The sequence below is a fragment of the Sus scrofa genome, chromosome 2, assembly GCF_000003025.6.
Source record: "Sus scrofa isolate TJ Tabasco breed Duroc chromosome 2, Sscrofa11.1, whole genome shotgun sequence".
Lineage (NCBI taxonomy): Eukaryota > Metazoa > Chordata > Mammalia > Artiodactyla > Suidae > Sus > Sus scrofa.
In genome coordinates this window covers 140,263,004-140,287,539 of record NC_010444.4, presented here as the reverse complement: position 1 = coordinate 140,287,539, position 24,536 = coordinate 140,263,004, and the positions used below count along the sequence as shown (strand labels likewise).

General features: G+C 45.1%; 1 protein-coding gene across 1 annotated transcript; it reads left to right on the top strand.

Moving 5' to 3' along the window:
- Nucleotides 4,313–24,243, top strand: GFRA3 (GDNF family receptor alpha 3). The gene is given in 13 exon segments (XM_003123953.5): nucleotides 4,313–4,617; nucleotides 11,791–11,832; nucleotides 11,835–11,855; nucleotides 11,858–12,076; nucleotides 16,250–16,342; nucleotides 18,070–18,216; nucleotides 18,219–18,324; nucleotides 18,326–18,366; nucleotides 18,369–18,381; nucleotides 22,430–22,533; nucleotides 22,698–22,832; nucleotides 23,233–23,327; nucleotides 23,539–24,243. Coding segments are annotated over 13 exon segments (1,182 nt in total). The 5' UTR covers nucleotides 4,313–4,541; the 3' UTR covers nucleotides 23,629–24,243.

Genomic DNA, 24,536 nt, shown 5'->3' with positions numbered 1-24,536 from the left:
GACTGGACTGATTTTTACAGGGTTTACAAGTGCTCTTCTGGAGCGCCACGTGCATGCCTCACAGCAGAGGGCACTGCTGTATTCTTTAAGCTGGCAGCCTCCACTCCTTGCTTGAGCCTGTCTGTCCAGAGGGCAGCAACCTTTCCAGCTTCTCCCTGAGCTCTTGAGCTCAGAGCTCAGAACGGCAAGGGGGAAAAGGAGAGAAAAGCTGCTGCTTTGTTAGGTGGAGATGCTCAGGGAAAGATGCGGCTCTTCTTCCCATCCCACACACTTCCCCTCACCAAGTAGGAGCTCCTAGCTGCCTGAGGGAAACTGAGCGAAGCACCTCCAAGTGTGAAGAGGGGTCCCTGACTCGATGCCTACCCTGGTCAGTCCTTTCCGGATAATTCTCCCTGGAAAGGTAGAACCAAGCCCCCACCTGGGAAGAGACTGGTGCACAACTGTTCACATTTCAGTAATCTTTTTCTTTTTAGGGCTGCACCTGTGTCATACGGAAGTTCCCAGGCTAGGGGTCAGCTGGAGCTGCAGCTGCCAGCCTACATCATAGCCACAGCAAAGCCAGATCCAAGCAGCATCTAAGACCTACACTGCAGCTTGCTGCAATGCCACATCCTTAACCCAGTGAGCAAGGCCAGGAATCAAACCCACATCCACATGGATACTAGTTGGGTTCTTAACCCGCTGAGGAAAATATTACAAGAAATTATATGGGAAATTTGATATGTAAGGTACTGTGTGATTTGATTCATGTTATTTTCAGGAACAATAACAGTAGCTAACACTTTTCAGTTCAACGTGTGCAAGACCCATGAACTCATTTTATATATATAAACTAATTTTCACAACAATCCTATGAGGCAAGTACTCATTATTATGCATGTTTTACCAATAAAGAAATTGAGAAACAGAGGAGTGAGTAACTTGTTCAAGATCTGACAGCTAATGAATGGTGGAATTGGGATTTGAACCCAGGCAGTATGGCTCCAGAGTCTGTACCCTTAATGGATTTTCCTGTTACCAAATCCTCATCAGTGAACAGTGCATCTTTCTAAGTTGGTGCTGTATTAGGTGTTAAACAAGAGTATCAGTTAGTTGTAGATACTATAGAATTCAGGGCCATCAGTTGCTTGGGCTTGGGAAATGAGACCCTAAGACCCCAGCCCAGGAATCTCTGCACGAGGCTATGGAGGGGGTTCGCTCTGCTCTGGTGTCCTTGCACTGACTGGTATTCATTCATCATGAAGTCAAGTAATAAAGAATGGAAACCTCTTGGTCTAAAAACTGCTTCCGGTTGCGGTCTCAGCCCCAGGACCAAGCTGACCTCTGCCATAGAGAGGGAAGAGGCATTTTTCTTTCCTTCTCAGGTATTTAAAGTGGAGGCAAGGAGAATTTTCTTTCCCCATTCAGTTTAGGCAAATATTAGGGAAACAGCAATTCCTTCCTAGGGTTGTCAATAAAAGTACTATAGTTATTCAAATATAACATAGTCCCTGCCCTCAAGAAACTGACAAGGTAGCAAATGATTCTCTTGATTCCCATTTCTACAAGCATTCAGGCCCATTAGCATATTCAACAAAAGGAAGAAGAACTGTAGCCTCCAGCTCTAAAGCAGCAGGTTGATGTGTGTGCAGGCTGAGTTCATGGAAAGAACTGCATACCACCTGGGGTGATATTCAAGGCTTACTATGTACTGGGCACTAAGCTAAACACTTTACTTAATTTATACTTGTTTAATCCACACAACTGTCTTATGAAGTAGATACTGCTATTAATTTTACAGGTGAAGGAACTGAAGCACAGAAAAATGGACATGCCCAAGGTCATCCAGTATGTATTGGAAATGGCATTTGAACCCAGGTAGTCTGTAAAGCTTGTTCTCTCTCTCTTTTTTTTTTTTTTTTGGCCACATCCATGGCATGCAGAAGTTCTTGGGCCAGGGATCGAACCCTCACTACAGCAGCAACTTGAGCTGATGCAGTGACAGTGCTGGATCCTTAACCCACTGTGCCACAAGGGAACTCCCTAAAGCTTGTTCTCTTAACTGTTATTCAGTGTACTGCTAACAGCCTGGATTAGCTAAGGATAGCAGCAGGAATTAAAGCTCAACAGTGAGAGAGGGCTTGATAAGAAGTCAGAAAACCAAGATTACAAAAGAAGAGTAAGATAGAGTGTTTGGACCTTTGAGCTCCAGTCAGTGGTTTGGAAGGCCCTCCCAGGGCAGAGTTTGTGTCTTAATCATTTTGGCACCTGGCACAAAGCTGGACTCATAATCAGCCTCAAAAGACTTTATTGAATTGAATGATGGCTAACATCATTTTTGTAGAAAGGATTGGCTCATTTGTCATTATCCACAAGGTTCCCAACGGCAATGGTGCTTATCTAGCAGGTGTTGGCAGTCACAGAGGACATGGCTGGTGAGGAGAGAGTGTGCTGGAGGAGCTGTCAATATTAGTCTTGGAGTCATATTTATTTGCAGAGGCTTCCTCAACCCTCCCCTCACCTTGGTTACCAATCCTCATTAAAGGCCCAGTGATGTCAAGCTCCCCACCACAGTGCCCAGGCAGAAATAGGCTCTAAGTATCTCACTCACTTTCAAAAGAAAGGCTGGCCTTTTACAGGTGGAATTGGGCAATCCTCTTAGCCCATCAGCTTGACCTTGTTCTGCCTTCCTAGTCCGTTCCGTGGGGAAAGCACTGAGTAGACACACTAAGTAGGTACCCTGAGCAAATGCCTTTTCTGGGCTTACGCTCCTACCCCTAACTTGATTTGCCTTGGTTGCTGAAGGAGAGGGAGCAGAGGTAACACCCTTTAAACACTCCACATCTTTGTTAATTCATAGGTCTCAGCCTTTTCCTAGCATCCCAGCCACCTGAAATTGTTACCTCTTGCCTTGTAAATCCTGTTTTGAAACTACTGCCAGAGTGAAGGAGAAAGTGGGGGCTGTCAGCTCCCCAGCTGCAGGCTTCCTAACTGTACTGAAGGGAAGGGCTTGGGAAAGGTACACAGGTAGGGTGGAGCTGGGGGAAAACAGACCCTGTACAAAAGCTGAGTAGCCAGATGTTCACTTTCACAGCTCTCTTGTAAGACTGGCAGGGCAGATATAGATTAAAATGAAGCACAAACTCCATTTAAAGTGCATTACAGCTGAGGAATCAGCTCCCCCTGGGCAGGAGAAGGGAGGAAAGGGCACAAGAGGCCACATCAGTCTCCTTCCTTATCTAGGGCCGCATGTCTCGCTCCTGGCTTTGTGAAGGGTGATTTACACCCCTGGCTGGAATGACTCTCTTTCTAGGCTGATTACATCGGCAAATGCCCCCCAGAGGCCACAGCAGGATGGCCATATTCAGAAGCAGCAGCCAGTAAATCTCAGAGGTTTCTATTGCACTTCTCAGTACCCTCCCTCCTGGCCCTCTGCCAGGTGGGCTCTGGAGGTAGGAGAGGGCTTGGTTGGAGGGTTAGGGGAAGAAACCCTGCAATTCCTTTGATTGCTTTCTTCCAAGTACTGTTAAGTTCTCATTCTTCTGAGTCATTTTGCCTGTATCTATCTTGGGAACAGGGTGTGAATCAGCCCAGTAAACCAGCCCAATATACACCCTTACCTTTTTGGGTAGAAATCCTGGTTTCTCCTACCTGTTTAATCTTGGTAGAGTAGCTTGCTGTCTTAAGCATCATCTGAAAATGATGAGCTCCTAAGTGGCCTCTCCAGCCACCTTCCTCAGTGATCTTTTGTCCAGGGAGATCTCTGCAGTTTAGTCTAAGGGGAGTTTAAACTTTCCATCCTCCTTCATGACACTCAAGGGGTTGAATTTTGGAGGAATATAGTCTCTGGCAAAGGTCCTGGGATCTGGCCCCAGGTCTGCTCCCCGCAAAGCCATTTCACCTGTCTGAGACACACCTTTGCAGAATCTTGAGGCTAATGATAAGAACTGAATCTCACCCTTGAAGGTATTTATCATGAGAAACAAAATAATAGATGTGCACATTCTAATAGAAAAACAAAACAAAACAACCTAGAAACACGAGAGCCTTTGTGGGTTTGTTCAAGTTATGTTACCAGATTTCATTTGGGGTAGTTGTTCCTTGGTGGTGGTAGGGACTGGATTCCAGAAACTAAGATAGAATGCTGTTTTGATTCTCTCTGGACCCCAGAGATGGCAAGGCTCCATCCCGCAGCTTCCACCGTGACTTGGGCAGAATGCCCCTCTAAGCGAAGTTGGCAGGACGGGCAGGTGGGCCGGCTGGGGTGGAGCACTCTTACTAGCCAAAGCCCCAGCGCGTGCCCTCGTTTATTCCCACCTCCGCTGCCCTCTCGGTCCAGTAGGAGAGGTGCTGTGGTCCGCTTCTGAGTTTGAGGGCGGCGCCCAGGACCCTGGTGGGAGCGTGTCGGCGCCGTTCGCGCCAGGAGGGGCGGCCCAAGGCGGTGGGAGGTGCCGGCCGAGGATCCCGACTCTCAGAGCTCCAGCGCGCGGAAGCGAGGGGAACGCCGCGCCCTTCGCAGGCAGAGCGCCCCAGACGCGGGCACCCGGCGTGTACACCGGGCCATGGCGCGCCCCCCGAGCCCGCGACAGCTGCCGCCCGCGCTCCTGCTGCTGCTGCTGCCACTGCTGCTCAGAGCAGGTGAGTGTCGTCTGTGAGTCCACGGAGCCCGCTCTGCGGCCAGGGGAGGGGTGCGTGAGTGGTAGTGGAGGAGAACCTGTGGGAGGGCCCAGCACCAATGCTCGGAGAGGGCTCAGACACCACACAGCTGCCTGGTGCTGGGTGTGCGTTTGTCCAAGCCTGGGGAATTGGAGGAGGCAGCCCAGGGTGCCAGGGAGGGGCTCTGTTCCATGCCTCGTCCAGTGTCTGAACTTTTAGATTGAGTGCCAGCCATGATCAGGGCACCCAAGCATCTCTTCGCTTCCGCTTTTCCCTCTTCCCTCTTTTGAGGTGCATCTTCAGAATAGCCTGCAGCCAGGCCACTATCAGGACTGCATCTCTAGGAGGTGTAGGAGAATCAGGAGCAGGACTGCCATTTGTTCCACATGGGCTTCTGTCCACTGCCTGTAAGGATAGGGGAGGTGGACACTGGTTACCAATGAAAATAGAGAAGTTTTTGTTAGAACTGACTTGTCACAAATTAGGGTTGGAAACTGCTGCCTAGAACTTGCCAACCTCATTATTTGGTTGTGTTGCTCACCATCAACAAACCCCCTCTTCAGGATATACTTCATTGCTGTTTTAATTATAATGAATAAAACTCACTATTGGGCAAGATGGCCTTTCCCTGAAAGCTGCCCAGCATGGTGCCTTGCCCTGTTATAAATCCACCATAGGTGTTTCAAGGCCTGTTTTAATAGCTAGTTCAAGGTCTGGTTTTAAAACAATGCCATTCCACCAGGAACCTGGACGGGGCCTTTGGAAGTTGGGTTGGTACATGGAGTCTGACTATGGGGCTCCTGTCTAGAGCCTGACTGGAGGGAATCTAGAGACAGAGACCACACATTTACACGTGCCCTCAGTCCACAAGGCAGGACTGCAGAAATGCAATCTTGGCTGACAGAAAGATACAGAAGGGAAAGTACTGGTCTGTCCAGACTGACTTCATCAGTAAATCAGAGTAGCAAGACATCACTGATCTGATTTGACTGCCCAGGAAATTTCACTGACCCTAACAATATGGCTGGGAGTTCCCTTTGTGGTACAGCGGGATCAGCGGCGTCTCTGGAGCACAGATGCAGCCTTGATCCTGGCCCAGCATAGGGGGTTAGGGATCTGGTGTTGCTGCAGCTGTGGCTCAGATCTGATCCCTGGCCTGGGAACTCCATAAGCAGAGGGACAGCCAAAAAAGAAAAAAAACAGAAACAAAACAAAACAAAACAAAAAACCAGTATGTTTGCATGTCAGGATCAAAGGTATACATTAAACACTAACCAGTCTAGGGAACAGGTTCTACCCTGTTAATGATCAAAATTAGCATGACCCCCACCTTCTTTTATTGAGCTGCAGTGCCTCTAAATCCACTCTTACTCTGACTTGGTGAACTATCAGCTAAGAAATTAGAGTTTTCATTTTGAAAATTGTTACAACTCAATATTTAGTCCACTTAAAGGAGCGAGACTTGGACCTGCTTATGTTTCTTTCAGTCAGGAGAAGTAACGTGTTTAACATTCAGCATTCCTCAAACCGTTTAAATCTATATCCTCTTTTTGGTAAGGATAAAAATCTCTCCCTGGCCAGGGAACTTACACATGCTATGGGTGTGGCCAAAAAAAAACAAAACAAAACAAACCAAAAACCAAAACCAAAAACTCATGCCTTCTGTAGATTTTTTTTTTTTTTTTTTGTCTTTTTTAGGGCTGTACCCTCGGCTTATGGAAGTTCCTGGGCTAGGGGTTGAATCAGAGCTGTAGTTGTTGGCCTACACCACAGCCACAGTAATGCCAGATCTGAGCCATGTCTGCAACTTACATCACAACTCGAGGCAATGCCAGATCCTTTAACCCACAGAGTGAGGCCAGGGCTCGAACTGGCATCCTCATGGATACTAGTTGAATTCTTAATTCACTGAGCCACAAGGGAAACTCCCTTCTGTAAATAAATTTTGAAATTTCAAAAGTTTTTGTTTTCATCTTTTTCATGTAGAATTGTCAAATGTGCTTTTTTGAACCACACATTCCCTTTGGAAATTCTGATATACCCCCCAAAAGGGCTCTATCTTCTCTCTTCCCCACCCCCTGCTCTGAGAAACTCTGGTTTAATCCAATCCCCTCTTTTAAAAAATCAAAAATAATGCCAAAAAATCCGTGATGAACAAAATATCAAAATTTTAAGTTAAAAAAGTAATGCTGCCCAGTTGAGGCATGTTGGAGCCTGAAGCAAAAGAAAAATTCAGTACTTCTGATCCTGTCCTTTTTTTACATATTAGATAGAGCAACATTTCTCAGACTTTAGGGTGTATCATACTCACCAGTGAAGTCAAGAAAATTCAGGTTTCCAGGCTTTATCATCAGAGATTCTGATTTGGTCATTTGGGACTGGGGCTCAGAAATGGGCATTTTAATAAGTAATCTAATTTATTGTTATGTGATTGTAAGAGAAGTTTGAACTAACTAAACTTGGAGGCTCCCTCCTAATTTTGGGACACTTTGATTGTAAATAGAGGGAAAGGACCCAGAGAAGGTACAGGAGTGGCTTGCAAAATGTGTCTGTTATCTGGTTATTTTTAAAATATTACTAGGAGCCTACAAAGAACAAGCATTGTTCTAGGAGCTTGTAACAGAGTAGTAGTAAGACAGACATGAAAAGTCTAGCTAAGGAGGAGTTCCCATTGTGGCTCACTGGGTTAAGAACCCAACATAATAATCTGTGAGGAGGAGTTCCCATTGTGGCTCACTGGGTTAAGAACCCAACATAATAATCTGTTCAATCCCTGGCCTTGCTCTGTGGCTTAAGGATCCCATTGCTGCAAGCTTTAGCATAGGGTGAAGATGAGTCTAGGATCCAACATTGCTGTGGCTGTGGTATAGGCGGCAGCTGCCGCTCCAATTTGATCCCTAGCCTGGGAACTTACATATGCTGTAGGTATGGCACTAAAAAAAAAAAAAAAAAAAAAAAAAGGCCTAGCTGAGGAGATGATAAAAAATGAAGTAAAAAAAATGTCAAGTGCTGATAAGTGCTATTGCAGAGAATTGGAATAACTGTGTTAGAGTAGTCAAGGGACTATTTTACATTGGTTGTTTGGGATGACCTTTTTTTTTTTTTTGGTCTTTTTAGGGCCACACCCATGGCATATGGAGGTTCCCAGGCTAGGGATCTAATCAGAGCTACAGCTGCCAGCCTACACCACATCCATGGAAATGCCAGATCCAAGCTGTGTCTACGACCTACACCACAGCTCATGGTAATGCTGGATCCTTAACCCACTGAGCAAAGCCAGGGATCGAACCCACAACCTCATGGTTCCTAGTCAGATTTGTTTCTGTTGCCCCACTATGGGAACTCTTGGGATGACCTTTCTGAGATGACACTTCAGTTGTGAACTGAATTATCAGAAAAGGGGACAGCCATGTGAAGATCAGGTGGAAGAGCATTCCAAACAGAAAGAAAGGCTAGGTGGACACAAGCTTGTCTTGTTCAGTAGAAGCTGGAAAGAAGCCCAGTGCAGATGGAAGGAAATGAGACAGAAAGAGAGAGCCAGAAAGTAAGGTTAGAGAGGTGGGAAGGAACCAGGTAGGCTTTTTAAGCCAAGGTACATAAACTAGATCTTAACCTAGGTGCAGAGGAAGCTGTTTGAGGGATTTAAGCAGAGAAATGAGATGATCCGATTTAAAATTTATGAGATGATCTTGTATAATGCTTATCAGTGTTAGAATTATAGTCACACAATGGAATGCTATACAGCAATGAAAATAAATTGTTTACAACTATACTTAACAGTATGGGTGGGTTTTAGAATCATAATAATGAGCAAAAGAAGCCAAGACACCAAAAGCATGTGTTGTGTAGTTGAAAAACAGGCAAAACTTTATCTCTAATATTAGAAATCAAGATATTATATTAGGAGTTCCCACTGTGCCTCAGCACTAACAAACCCAACTAGTATTCATGAGGATGTGGGTTTGAGCCCTAGCCCTGCTCAGGCCCTAAAAAAATATATAGATATATATATATATTTATATATGTTGGTTATAAATTATATGTATGTATAGCTATATATATAGATTATAAATTATTTATATAATTTATACATATATACATTTTAAAATATATTGGTGTACTGCATTCTGTCTATGGAATGTGTACCTCTCTAAATAAATCTATGCCTTGGTGTACTGCATTCTGTCTATGGAATGTGTACCTCTCTAAATAAATCTATGCCTTGTCTATTAAAAAAAAGATACTCTATAGGCTTGGGAAGATGGTGACTGTCAGATGCCTTCTAGGGTGCCAGTAACATTCTAGTTCTTTGTCTGGGGGTCTGGTTACACAAGTGTATATAATTTGAAATTCATTGAGCTGGTTTGTTTTTTTTTTTTTTGTTTTTGTTTTTTTTTGTGGCCACACCTGCGGTATTCTGAAGTTCCTGGGCCAGGTATCAAACCTTCACCGCAGTTGCAGCAACGCTGGATCCTTCACCTGCTGTACCACAGGGGAACTTCCTAGCTAAACTTTTTTTGTTTGTTTGTTTGCCTTTTTAGGACCTCATCTGTAGCGTATAGAAGTTCCCAGGCTAGGGGTCCAATCAGAGCTGCAGCTGCCCGCCTATACCACAGCCACAGCAATGTACGTTCCAAGCCTTGTCTTGACCTACACCACACCTCACAGCAACACCATATCCTTAACCCACTGAGCCAGGCCAGGGATCGAACTTACCTCCTCATGGATACTAGTCAGATTTGTTACTGGTAAGCCACAACAGAAACTCCATCTAGCCTTATATTTTTGATTCGTGTATTTTTCTACATGTTATGCTTTAATTAAATTTATTATCAAACATGATGTACAAATGTCTAACAGACACATGAAAACATGCTGAGTATCATTAGTTATCAGGGAAATGCAAATGCTACTACTTCATACCCACAAGGATGGCTATGAAAACAGAACAGAAACCAGAAAATATGAGTTGGCAAGTAGGGAGAGAAATTGGAACTACCCTCATGCATTGCTACTAGGAATGTAAAACGGTACAGCCACTGTGGAAAACAATTTAGTGGTTCATCAACAAGTTACCCATAGAGTTACCGTATGACCGGCAATTCCACTCCTACGTATATACCCAAGAGAAATGAATACAGGTATTTAAGCAAATACTTTTACATGAATGTTCACAAAACATTCACAGTTACCAAAAGATGAAAACAACCCAAATGTCCATTAGCTAATGTTTGAACAAAACCTATCCATACAATGAAGTATTATCTAAAAGAATGAACTGATATATGCTACAATGTGGATGAACCTTGAAAACAGTATGTTAGATGTAAGAAGCTAGATACAAAACAGTGCATATTTTATGGTTCCATTTACATGAAATATCTAGAACAGGTAAATCAGTAGAGACAGAAAGCAGACTAGTAGTTGCCAGGACTTCGGCGGAAGCAAGAATAGAGGGTGACTGTTTAATGGGTATGGGCTTCCTTTTGGGATGATGAAAATGTATTGGAATTAGAAGTGGTGGTTGTACAACATTGTGAATGTACTAAATGTCATTTAATTGTACCCTTTAAGATGGTTAATTTCATGTTACATGAATTTTTTCTTTCCCTTTTCTTTTTAAAATAATTAAAGTTTGTACCTTTGACTACCTTCATCCAATTCCCACTCCTCATCCTCTACCTCTAGGAACTGCTAATCTGTTTTCTTTTCCTATTAGTTTATCTGTTTTTAGATATATAATTGACCTACAACACTGTGTTCCTGGTGTATGACATAGTGATTTGTTGTTTCCATGCATTTCAAAGTGATCACCAGACAAGAATTTCACCTCAATAAAAAATGTCTTCCAACCTAAAAAAAATTTATAAAAAAGATGGATGCAACAACAGAAAAAATGGTAGTTATGTGAAAGGTAGGATGTGAACTAACCTTATTGTGATAACATTTTACAAGATATACATGTATCAAATGTTGTACACCTAAAGCTTAAACAATGTTGTCTGTCAATTATATCTCAGTAAAGCAGGGAGAAAAAAAGATGGCTGAATGGTATGGGAGAATGAGTTTGGAAGATGGAATCAGGGAGACCAAGAAGGACTCTTGACTACTTCAGACGAGAGTTGATGGTGGCTTGAGTTAAGGAGGTGGTGATGATGTGAAGAGAAATGGCCGTATTCCAGATATATAGTGGAGTTGACAGCATCTGTTAGACTGAACACAGCATGTGAAGGAAAGAAGAGAATTCAGCACGACTCCTAGATGTTCTGCCTTGAAAAATTAGGGGATGATAGTGTGCTGTTACCCCTTGATAGGTACCCTAAGTCCTACTGTGCAGGGCCATTCTCCGTGGCTGAACTATCACCAACCTTGGTATCCTTGAGTGACAGAATCAGTAAAAGTACCCCACCTCCACTTGAACCAGTTTTCACTGTAAGGTTTTCTTTTTTTAAAACTTTGTTTGTTTGTTTTGTCTTTTTAGGGCCACACCCAAGACATATGGAGGTTCCCAGGCTAGGGGTCTAATCGGAGCTGTAGCCTCAGGCCTACATCACAGCCACACCAATGCCAGATCCAAGCCATGTCTGCGACCTACACCACAGCTCATGGCAATGCCAGATCCTTAACCCACTGATGAAGGCCAGAGATCAAACCCGTAACCTCATGGTTCCTAGTGGATTCATTAACCACTGAGCCATGACGGGAACTCCCCTGTAAGGTTTTCTAAAGTGACTTTTAATGAAGGACTCAGAGTTGTTGCTAAGTGTCATTTAGCATTCCCATGCATTGTCAACTCTGGTTATGATGCTAGCCCTGTCCATGGCATAGCCCTGCCCAGGGCCCTCTTCCCTGTGGCTGGCAGGGTCATCAGGCTATGCTTCAAACCACTGTCCCCCTCCCTGTCCCAGGAGGCTGAAAGGCCTTTCTTCATTAATCCTCCAACTCTTCTTGAGCCTCATCTCTTTTGTTCAGATTGTGACAGCTGCAGATTCTCCACTCCTGTTGGACCTCTTTCTCCCCATTCATCCTAAAGGCCTTTGTGCTACCCGAAGACTTGGGTGCTAAAGATTTCATCCAGAATCCCCTTCACCCTACCTTATGACTTTGTTCTCCCACTTAGCTCCTCAGACTCACCTGGTCTCTCTCCCTTTCTAGGGTACTACCTTCCCACAGAAGGCCGGCTCATGAACAGCTGTCTCCGGCCAGGAGGAAGTGCCAGGCCATCCCACTTGCAATGCTACCTACCACTACCTGAGTTCCTGTGCCTCTAGTAGAAGCATCCCATCACCTGCAGAGGAGCCTTCAGTCCCCAAGGACTGCATGGAAGCAGCACAGCAACTCAGGAATAGCTCTCTGATGAGCTGCACATGCCACCGGCGCATGAAGAACCAAGCTACCTGCCTGGACATCTACTGGACTGTTCACCCTGCCCGCAGCCTTGGTGAGGCCCCCATCCTAGAGTGGGCTAAGCTATGGAAGATGGCTCATGGAGGTTGTTTTTTTAATCCTATTGTATATGGGCCATGTGGTTGATTCTGACAGGGATGATAATGAAACTCTGGATTTCACATCAGTAAGATGTGGAGGGGGGAACTGGCAGTATCCTTCTGGGCCCTCATAGCACTATCCTTTCTTCTCACCACTTCCCCCTCTCTTACCTGGAAACATGTAGCTGCCTCTTGGAAGACCTCTGAGCCAGGCTGAGGTCCAGAATAGGGAACTCCTGGAACAGAAGAATATGGAGCAGAAATAGAGAGCAATGGTCTTAACCCATAAACAGGCTGCAAATATAACATAATCCATATGTTCAGAGAGAGAGGGAGGCAGCGTCCTGGTCCAACCTTTAACAGAGAAGATACTCATTAACTAGACAGAAGATGGTAAGAGAAAGATGGCACTGGATGAGCCCAGGAGAGGAGCATCCTCTGACTCCAAAGAGCCCTTTCTGTGTTAGTCAGTTTCTATTAGACTATGCTACAATAAAAACAGGGTCTTGTAAAACAAAGGTTAATTCTTGCTCACATTCCATCTTGGCTGTGTCATGTGTCCTCTTTATTCTGGGATCTGGTACAGCCTCTGTCTCAGATGTTCTCTTCTCATGCAGAGGGAAATGAGCAATGGCAAGAACCATTTGATGCTTTAAAAATTTCTGCTCAGGTATTACATAGAATATTTCTGCTCACATTCCATTAATAAAGCAAATCACATGGTCAAACCTGACACCAGTAGGAAGAAGAAGTATCTCATTCCACAGGAGCCACTGAAAATCACATGGCAATAAATGAGGATGTGTAATCTTACAAGGAGGGCAAAAATAATTGGAAACAAAAAACAATTTACCATAGTCTACTGGTTGGTCAAAACATTCATTTCCTCCCATCCACAACAAAATAAACATACCCACCCACTTTCTAAGGAGATGCCCTAAGAGTTTTACCCAGCAGGGCATCAGGCTCCAAGTCTGGGATCTTGTGTTAATTTCTATATCTGGTCTGGATATGGTTTCCTCTTAATCTAGAAACCTATGGGCTAAAAGTCATCTGCTTCACATCTATATTTCAATATATGGTATGGAACAGGGACAGGAGAAGCAGAACAAACCCTCTTAGAAAGGGGAGTAATGGGACTTCTTACTCTGACTCAGCAGGTTAAGAACCTGCTAGTATCCATGAGGATGTGCATTCATTCCCTGGCCTCTCTCAGTGGGTTAAGGATCCAGCATTGCTGGCAAGCTGCAGCTTAGGTTGTGGATGTGGCATTGCATGGCTGTGGTGTAGGCCAGTGGCTACAGTTCCAGTTGACCCCTAGCCTGGAACTTCCATATGCTGCAGGTGTGGCTCAAAAAAAAAAAAAAAAAAAAAAGCATGTAGGTAGTAACTGGAGGCACACAGGCAGACATTGATTTGTAGTAATTCTGAAGTCCTGCACAAATGTTGCAAGGGCCATCTTCCCTGAAGTAAGGATTGCTCTCTTTTTTGTTTCTTTTTATGGCTGCGCCTGGGCATATGGAATTCCTTGGGTTAAGGGTTGAATTGGAGCTGCAGCTACAGGCCTATGCACAGCAAACCAGATCAAGCTTCATCTGCAGCTATGCACAGTTAGCTGCAACACTGGATCTTTATCTTTAACCCACTGAGTGAGGCCAGAGAGCAAACCTGCATCTTCACGGAGACTATGTCAGGTTCTAACCCACTGAGCCATAGCAGGAACCTCCAGGGATTACTCTTTCATAAGGCCCTGCTTTTGCTCATTGAGGAGCAAGCCTAGGAGCTTCCCAGACCCTTGGTTGTCCTTCCTATTCCATTTTCTTTGGCTACATGTGAAAAGGGCATTGGAGACCACAGCCTCTTTAGGAACTGAGTACCATTCTCAGCTTGCTTCTACCTGAGGGATGTTGGAGCATCTTAAGTCTCAATAGTCAGAATCTTTTAATTCAGGCTGGGGCTCTTAGCAGTACAACTATCTCAAAACATAACTACTTTTTATCTTTGATTCATTTCACCTTGTGCCATAGCCTTTCCTATAACCCTTTTCAAGACATGTATCTCTTTTGAGACCTAATTAGAAGTACCTTGCCCTTATCAGGCTTCTGTGAGAGAGCCTTTTTCAATTTTATCTTTTACCATTTGAATATGAGAAGGAAGCAGTTGCATCTCTTAATCCTGCAAGTCTGAGAGTTTCTATAATTTTTCTTCTCTGTTTTCTTCCTATTTGTAGACTGGTCAATTCTCTGAGCTTATATCTTTCTTGTAGTACCTTGCCACATGCAGCCATTAGCAATCAAGACGTACTAGTAATCCGCATCTCAGCTTCTTCCCCTTAAAACAGAAGCTCCCTCAGTACGTCATCCTCAGTCCAAGTATTGCAGGCAACAATTTTACCACTGCATAATGAGGACTGTCACCTTCCTGGCCCCCAGGAACAGCTTATTCACCACCCACTGGCCTGTCCTAAAGCCAATACCACATATTTGAGATCTTTTTTTGTTACTCCAGCACTCTCTTTCTAGATACCAGTTACATTTTTAATAAGAACTTGCTAAGTTATGCTGTAGTAACAACCAGCCAACTCCCACATCTCCAGCTTTCAACAGAAATGTATCTTTTGTTCATGTTACACATGTGCTGTGGGCTTCTGTGAGAAGGCTTTGTCTTTGCTCCACCTGTCTTCTTCCTTGGAAGATCCAGGATGGCAGAGGGAAAAGAGCAGCAGCAGTCTACTCATTGTCACTTCTCTTAGAATTCCTGTGTGTCTGCAGTCTCTGCCTCCTCTCTTCCTTGACTCCAGGTCCTAGTATCAATCTGTCCTGTTTGCTTGTTATCTTATCCTTCCTCCTAAAATGATATTAAAAAATGCTGTATATGTAACGCTTACTTTGCTGTACAGCAGAAATTGACAGAATTGTAAATCATCTATAATAAAAAAATTTAGGAGTTCTGTCATGCTCAGCAGGTAACAACCTGACCAGTATCCATGAGACACAGGTTTCGATCCTGCCTCACTCAGTGGGTTAAGGATCCTGCATTGCTGTGGCTGTGGTGTAGGCCGGCAGCTGTAACTCCAATTAGACCCTTAGCCTGGGAACCTCCATGTGCCGCGGGTGTGCCTTAAAAAGCAACAAAAAAAAAAAAAATGCATTCATAAAGGCTGTTGGGTGACATCCTACAAGCTCACCTCTCTCTTCAAACAAGAGTTGTTACTCAGTGTTTATTTGAGCCTGCCATGTGTATGAGCTATGCATAATTTTTAAACTTTTTTTTTTGACAGTGCCTGAGGCATGTGGAATTTCCCAGACCAGGACTGAATCTGCACCACAGCAGCAGCCTGAGCCACTACAGTGACAATGCTGGACCCTTAACTTGCTCACCCCAAGGCAACTCCCATATGCAGTGGTTTTATAAGACTTAGTACATCCCCTTAAGGAGCCTCAGCCCCATGGGATGACTGAAAGAGATGTGTTTCCTTTGAGATTGTTGTCTCTCCCTTCTCTGCTTTTCTTGTCAGGATCACTTCCAGACCTGGTCTCATTTCCATCTCCTTGGTGCCTGATGCATCTCCATAGCTAAGTGGTCAGGTCTAGAACAGAGTCCACCACTGCCCCTTCTCCAATATTAAGTGGAAACAAGCAGAGTCTCCTTTCCTGTTTATGTGCCCATAAGTAGTATGTCTGGGGCAGAGACTCTGGAATCAGATAATCCAGATTTTAAATCTCAGCTCCACTTATTAGTTTATGTGAGCCCGAGTAAGAGACTTAACCTCTCTCATCCTCGATTTCTTTTTACCTGCCTGAAGACTTCTAGGAGGACTCAGTGAGATCATATATACATATATACCTATTTTTTTCACTTACACCGTAGTGCCTAGTACACAGCATGCTCAGCATATGATAGCTTTATTATTCTCATCATTAAACCCAGTTTATTCATCAAGCCCAACCTATGCCTTTGTGGCCCTGTTTTTTTTCTCTCCTCTGTCCAGCATGCAGCTAGTTAGATAGAGTTTACCTTGTCCTTTTCTCCTAAGTGCTTTGAGGTCTGACCCAGCAGCCTCAGCCCTCCTATGCCCACCTCCAGCCCTGTTCTCAGGATTCTGATGCTCCCAACCTTATCTCTAGGTGACTATGAGCTGGATGTCTCCCCCTATGAAGACACAGTGACCAGAAAACCCTGGAAAATGAATCTCAGCAAACTCAGAATGCTCAAACCAGGTGTGGAGGCAAGCTGGGGCTGAGGTGTGTGTGTTGGGAGGTGGTATGGGTGGCGGCTGAACCTCGAGGAGCAGTGGCTGGTGGGGAACACAAGCTGGAGGAAAGGAGTGGGGGTGGGCAGGGAGTGCTAGCCTGCAGGTAACTAAAGAAACACTGTCAGGAGTTCCACTGAAGCACAACAGACTGCAGCATCTCTGGAATGTTGGTACACAGCTCGATCCCTGGCCTAGCATAGTGGGTAAAGGATCTGGCATTGCCAAGCTGGTGTAGGTCACAGCTTCAGCTCGGATCTGATCCCTGGCCCAGACTCCATATGCTGTGGGCAGCCAAAACAAAAAAAGAAAGAAAGGAACACTGGCAGATCGAAGTAGGAATCTGAGCTAAGGATGTCTAGTCTCACAATTCTGCAGAGAGCAATAGTTTTTCGGTTTGTTTTTTTTAATTTTATGGCCACACCCTTAGCATATGGAAGTTTCTGGGCCATAGATTGAATCCCAGCTGTAGCTGTGGCAAAGCCAGATCCTTTAACCCACTGTGCCAGGCTGGGGATTGAACCTTGTTTCCACAGAGACCCAAGCCAGTGCAGTCAGATTTCTAACCCACTGCACCACAGCAGGAACTCAAGAACAATAGTTGTTAGGGAGTTCTTCAAAGAGAGCCTGTTAGAGCTCCCTTGTTTCAAAAGGTGGGTCTCAGAATTCCTGTTGTGGCTCAGTGATAACAAACTCAAAGCAAAAAAAAACAAAAGCAAAAAAAAAAAAAAAAAAAAAAAAAGAGGTCGGTCTCTACAAAGGGCTTGGCGGAGTGCAGCAGTCCAGGAAAAAATGTGCTGAAATGGAGTATTTACTCTCATTCAAGGCAGCCAGGAAAGTAGCTTTTGTCCCTGAAGACTAGGAAATTGCTTGTTTTCAACCGTTCTAATGGATGGGCGAGTGTTGGGCAGGGAAAATGGTGAGAAAGAGTGTTACTCCTCAGGGGTGACTAGGGTGGGGAGCCATCTGTGTGGCAAAGAGGAAATCGAGGCTGTTGTGTTGATGGGAAAGGAACATACACACACGTACTTTTTTTGAGAAAGATGTGAGGCTTTGTTATACAGTCAGTTCTCTATATAGAATTAGGATTTTGAGAGAAAAGCATAGAGACAAACTCTGGGTTCCAAGGAATCTGGGAATAACCTATTCATTACTCCATTATTCTGACTGCTGGAATGTTTGTTATAGAAATATCACCATAATTTCCCAAGGCTCAGAGTATGGGGAGTTTTGTGCATCATTAATCAATGACAGGTGGGCGATATTAAAACTGAGCAGAATAGACAGATACAAAACGAAATCCTAAATAGAACTTGGTGGTGTGTGTTGTGGACAGTTCAGAAAGTACTGCAGAATGTTGTGGGGAAACTGCAGGTTACAGTTTCCACCATGAGATCTCACTCACAGCACAGAGTTGAGGAAGGGTTTTGGTTATTAGAGCTCTCTGGCTGCTTGAATTCTAATGAGTGTTAGATGTACATTTTTGCTTTTTGTTTTGTTTTTTAACCTGGGCAAGCTAAGGAACAGAATGGGGGAGGTTCTTGAATACCAGATATAGTTGGTGGGTAGAGGGAAAGGACTTATTCTGGGCAATTCTCCTTTTCCTCCCTTGATCAGAGTGTTGCAGGGATTCCTGGGGAGGCTGGATTGCAGGTTTGCAGAGAAGACTGCTGACTTGGTGCCCCTCTTCCCCAGATTGGGATCGCTGCCTCAAGTTCGCCATACTGTGCACATTTAATGAGAAGTGTGACCGGCCTGCGCCAAGGCCTATGGGGAGGCTTGCTCGGGGGTCCCGCTGTCAGCGCCACAACTGCCAAGGGCAGCTTCGCGCCTTCTTTGAGAAGCGCCCGAGCCCCAGGCACAGGGCTTGCTGTTCTGCCCGTGTGCACCCACCGACCAGGGCTGTGGGCAGCGCCGGCGCAACACATTGCACCCAGCTGCGTGCTACCTCTGAGGCCACCAACTGCCTGGAGCTGCGTCAACAATGCCTGTCCAGCCACTGTGCAGGTACCAGTGCCAGGCGAGGTGGGCGTGGGGGTAGGGTGGGCGCCACTCCTTCCTCCCACCTTCTTGTGCCAAGATGGTTCTGACCCCTCCAGGGACTGTAGACAGACTTCAACATGTAGCTACCCTTAATACTTTCTGAAGCTATTTTCTCAAAAAGGGTGCGTGTGTGTATTTTTTTTTTTTTTTCCTGGCTGCACAAGAATACATGTGAAAGTTCCTGAGCCAGGAATCAAACCTGCTGCCACAGCAGCAACCCCGAGCTGCTGCAGTGACAACATGGGATCCTCAACTCACTGTGCCAGAAGGGAATTCATATATGTATGTATTCTTTTTGAGAAAAGAGTTTCTATGTGTAGTTTTAAAACTCTAGAAAATAAAAAGCGTGTAGGAGTTCCCGTTGTGGCGCAGTGGTTAACGAACCTGACTAGGAACGGTGAAGTTGCAGGTTCGATCCCTGGCCTTGCTCAGTGGTTAAGGATCCGGCGTTGCCGTGAGCTGTGGTGTAGGTCGAAGACGTGGCTTGGATCCCGAGTTGCTGTGGCTGTGGTGTAGGCCGGCGGCTATAGCTCCGATTAGACCCCTAGCCTGGGAAACTCCATATGCCGTGGGAGCGGCCCTAGAAAAGGCAATAAGACAAAAAAAAAAAAAAAAAAAAAAAAAAGAAAGAAAATAAAAGAAAAAGCGTGTAAAAGTACCACTCAAAATCAGTTACCTGGAGGTAATCTATCATACTTTGGAGAACATTTCCTTCCAGTCTGAAAAAAGATTTTGTTTGTCTCTAGCTATCTGGCGAACATTTATTGGTGGAAGCAGTATGGAAAATGAAGGCAGGCTCTCAAGTCAGAGAGATCTGAATTTAAATCCTGGGTCATTGTGACCCTGAATACATCACTTAACCTAAAATTCTGTCAGGTGACCTACGGTTCCACTTAGTCCTCTGTAAAAACTAGAATAGTAATGCAGACCTCATGGGATTCTGGTGAGAGTTAACTTATATAATTTATGTAGAGGGTTAGCTTACTGGTGCAGAGTAAGCACTCAGTAAAGGATGGTGCTTAGTTTTTCATTTACTGTCCTTTGACAACTTGATATTTTTAAGTGCCTATATGTATTTCATTTTATATATGCTCTATATTTTAATCATTCCTCTATTTTAATTTTTTAATGATTTTTATTTGTTCTCTTATACTTGGTTTGCAGTGTTCTGTCAATTTTCTACTGTAGCAAAGTGAACCAGTCACACACACACACACACACACACACACACACACACATTCTTTTTCTCTCATTATCCCCCATCGTGCTCCATCACAAGTGACTAGATACAGTTCCCAGTGCTATATAGCAGGATCTCATTGCTTATGCATTCCAAATGCAATAGTTTGCATCTATTAACCCCAGATTTCCGTCCATCCTACTTCCTCCCCCTTGGCAACCCCAAGTCTGTTTTCCAAGTCCATGAGTTTCTTTTCTGTGGAAAGGTTCATTTGTGCCATATATTAGATTCCAGATATAAGTGATTAAGTGATATCATATGGTATTTGTCTTTCCCTTTCAGACTTACTTCACTTAGTATAAGAATCTCTAATTCCATCCATGTTGCTGCAGGTGGCATTATTTTGTTCCTTTTTATGGCTCAGTAGTATTCCATTGTGTATATATACATCTTAATCCATTCATCTGTCGATGGACATTTAGGTTGTTTCCATGTCTTGGCTATTGTGAATAGTGCTGCAATGAACATACAGGTGCATGTGTCTTTTTCAAGGAAAGTTTTTCTCCTATGTTCCTTTTTTTTTGTTTTTGGATGATTTCCAGTTATTTTATGCTGGTATACTTTTCTTGTTAGTTTTTGTGACTGTAATGTTTGGTTTTCATTTGTGGTTGCCCTCATTCATTTATTTTTAGAAATTTAGGTTGCTTTATTGCTATAAGTAATGCTGCAATAAATATCACTTTTATTCATTAATTTTGTGCACAAACCTAATCACTGCTAAGCTTGTATTGCTGCAAGTGTCATTACCAAATCAAAGGACATGAATATGTGTAAAGTGTCTGATATTCTTTTTTTTTTTTTTTTTTTTGGCTGCACCTTGGCATGTGGAGTTCCCAGGCCAGGAATGTGACTTATGCCATAGCTGCGACAATACCAGATCCTTAACCACTCTCCAGGCTGGGGATAGGTGTCCCTGCCACTGCAGAGACACCATCAGTCCTACTACACACAGCAGGAACCCCTGATAGATACTCTTAAACAAAAAAAATTGGGGGAAGGGGGGGTGTCCGCAGTGGTGAAAACACTTAATCCTAACCACTGGACCACCAGGGAACTCCTCTGAAGCAAAATTTTGATCTGGCTTGCCTTGGCCTTCTCAGGACATAGACAGTTACCAAATTGAAGTTATCATCCTTTCAAGTGATGTTCGTTGACAAAGTCACACCAAACTTGTTTTGCAGCCTGGTTCTACAACCACTTACTTCTCTATAACCTTCTCCTTTACCTTTCTGAGGCCCAGAAATGTTACATAGTCACAGCTCTCAATAATCATTATAATAACAATTTCTGAGTACTTACTGTTGGCTAAGTACTGTTTTAAGTACTTAACATGTATTAACTCATCTAAACTTCACAAGAACCCCTTAAGATAGATGCTATTATTATTTTTTTCATCATCCTCAGTTTACACATGAAGAAACCATTGCAGAGAAAAGTTAAATAACTTGCTCAAATTCACTTAGGTAGTAGTTCAGGTTTGTTAATGATGTTTGGAATGAAGGAAGTCTCTGCTCCTATAGGCTCTGTTGTGTGAGCCTTGGTGGTATAGTGGTGAGCATGGCTGCCTTCCTAAAGGCTCTGCCCTGCTGCCTATTACTATGCCGGTAGCTATTACTATTGCTATTACATAACAAGTGCTGGGCTAAATGACTAAGATATTGTCCCTTCCTTCAAAGAGTTTGCAACCTGGTAGGGATGACAGAGAAGTAAACCACCAATCTAACACAAGGCAAAAGGTGAGGAAAACTGCAGAAAATATATATAGAAAATAATACTCATAATTCCATCACCTGAAGGTAACCAGCTTTATCTGTTGTAGGATGAGTATTAAAAATGAAAACATGTAGGAGCTCCTATCATGGCTCAGGGAAAAGAATCTGACTAGTATCCATGAGAATGTGTGTTCCATCCCTGGCCTCGCTCAGAGCTGTGATGTAGGTCACAGACATGGCTCGGATCCCGAGTTGCCATGGCTGTGGTGTAGGCCAGCAGCTGTAGCTCCAGTTCAACCCCTAGCCTGGGAAGTTCCACATGCCCTGGGTATGGCCCTAAAAAGCAAAAAGCAAAAATAAGTAAGTAAGGAGGTAAGTAAGTAAATAAATAAAACATCTAACATTTACTGTCACCTACTATATACCAGGCACTATGTTAAATGATGTTTTACATGTATGTTCTTATTTCATCCTCACAAAAATACTAAAGGTAGTGCAGTTTTCATTTCTGTTTACCATCAAGGGAACTGAGGTTGAAGAAGCTGCCTGTGATCTCATAATTAGAGGCTGTGGAGCCCAAATTCAGTGATAAAAGCCATGGAGGCTGGGGTGATGGTATATTTAATTGTGATAGGAGCAGGCTTCACTGAGGAGGATGCCACGTGCCAGGCCTTGGTTTTTGGTTTTGTTTTTTTTTTGCCATTTCTTGGGCCGCTCCTGCGGCATATGGAGGTTCCCAGGCTAGGGGTCTAATAAGAGCTGTAGCTGCCAGCCTACGCCAGAGCCACAGCAACGCAGGATCCGAGCCGAGTCTGCAACCTACACCACAGCTCACGGCAACGCCGGATTGTTAACCCACTGAGCAAGGGCAGGGACCGAACCCGCAACCTCATGGTTCCTAGTCGGATTCATTAACCACTGCGCCACGACGGGAACTCCAGGCCTTTGAAAGACAGAAGATTTGGCATGAAGATGGGTGTGTCAACTAAAGGGGCAGGACAGGTGAAGGCTGCAGTCCAGACCATCAATGAAGACCTAACTAAAATTTCCCTTCTTCCAGATCACGCCTGGCAGATTTTCAGACCCACTGCCATCCCATGGACGTCCTGGGGACCTGTGCAACAGAGCACTCCAGATGTCTGCAAGCGTACATGGGGCTGATTGGTGAGATGGGAGTATCTGTAGGAGGCCCATAGGTTGGCCATCCCTGGGGGGTAAAAACGTTCTGGAGACTGAACCCAAACAGATGGTTCTGAGACAGGTCGGAGAGGGTGGGAGCTGAAGCTGGAGCTGACTTAGGCCCTGATGATCCTCTCTCCACCACACAGGGACTGCCATGACTCCCAACTTTGTCAGCAATGTCAGTGCCAGCATTGCCTTAAGCTGCACCTGCCGAGGCAGTGGCAACCTGCAGGAGGAGTGCGAACAGCTGGAAGAGTCCTTCTCTCGCAACCCCTGCCTTGGTGAGTGCGCACCACCTGCTCCCACCCCCAAGGGGGCTTGCTTCACCCAGGGAGAGGGAGAGGGTCAGCTCTGTGGTCCACACAAATTGCGTCCAGCTCCTGTCAATACAGCAGCCCCCTCCTCAGCACAGGCTCACATATCCCCCCCCCCCGGCCTGGGCCTTTCTGCCTTTTCCCATTCCCTGAGTGACCCCAAGGCTGCCTTTTCACTTGTCTGGGCCCCAGGGACACTCTTAGAATAGCTGGCAGAAGGAGGTAATAGCTCATTCTCCCCTGCTACCCCCACCACCCCCATCCTACTCTATCTCAGGGTCCCTGAGACATTGCTTTTCCTTCTTTGGGAGCCTGAGAAACCTCCAGCATCTGCCTGCTTTCACTCTACCTTTCCTCCTCTTCTCAGCGGAGGCCATTGCAGCTAAGATGCGTTTTCACAGCCAGCTCTTCTCCCAGGACCAGGGCGGGGCAGACTCTGCCTTTTCGGTGATGGAGCACCAGGTAGGGCCTCCTCTTTATCCATCTCCTACCTTAACCAGACCAGCTCGGGAAAATCCAGACAAGGTAGACAAGGAATTGAAGGGGGGTGACCTGCTGCGGTCACAAATACTATATAGACTTCTAATGGACCCTTGGGCGGGGAGGGACAGGCCTTGGCTGAGACTGAGGTGGTGAAAAGAGTGGCGCTGACTCCATTCCATTTCTTCCACAGAACAAAAACCCTGCTCTGAGACCACAGCCCTGGGTGCCCTCTCTTTTCTCCTGTACACTAATGTTGGTTCTGCGTCCAAGCCTCTGGTAGCTGGACTTCCCTGGGGGCCCTCTTCCCTCACCACCCCCAGCCTGCCCTGCAGTGAGCAGGAAAGGGTGAGGAAAGGGCAGCCTCAGGAAGGAGGCTCAGTAAACAACGTGGCAACCTGGCCCCACACCGCACGTCCAGTGGACTCCGGATGAGGCCACAGTAGAAGCTGACTAGCTTAGTTCCCCATTCCCTCCACTTCTGACTCAAGCTGCCCCTCCTTAGGACTTTGTGACCATGGTTTAGCCATAGTTTAGCCATAGCTTCTGGTGATGTCCAGCTCTGCCAAGCTCTCTCCTTATTCCTTTCTCCTGCTCGCCAAGATCACCTAGGCGCTAGCAAATCAGTCATGCTCTGGTGCATTCTCCGGGTAGGCAGGGGTGGGTGTTCTGAGGCAGCCTGGAAGGACATTCCTCATGGTAAGGAGAGCTGAAGAAAGACCTGGCCCCTTGTCTCCTCCTCTGAATGGGGGTTGGGAACCTACAGCCTGCCCTGCCCAGGGATCCTGCAGAGCATTTGGGCATCAGGAGCTGGAGCATTTGGTCTTTGCTTTCTTCCTCCCACTGTCCCAAAGTCCCCCTAGCCTCTTGGTTCATAATTAAACATTTTGACTTCAAACTTTGTTCTTTTCCCATTGTTTCATATTGTGAATTTATATAGAACTAGGAGTGTTACAGACACAAAACCACAGGCCAGGTGATGTATAAGACACAGCAACCCTGCCACCAACTGCTCTGTGACCCCAAACAAGTCTCTCAGCTTCTCTGTGTGTTTGATGTGGAGCCAGAAGGAAAATGGCTTATGCAAGACTGTGGACCTGGTGCCTGTCCCAGCTTTAGCCGTTTTGGGGATACTGCCTGGGATCTACCACAGCAGCTGAGGGAGGAGCGCCCACAGTCAGTCACAGTATT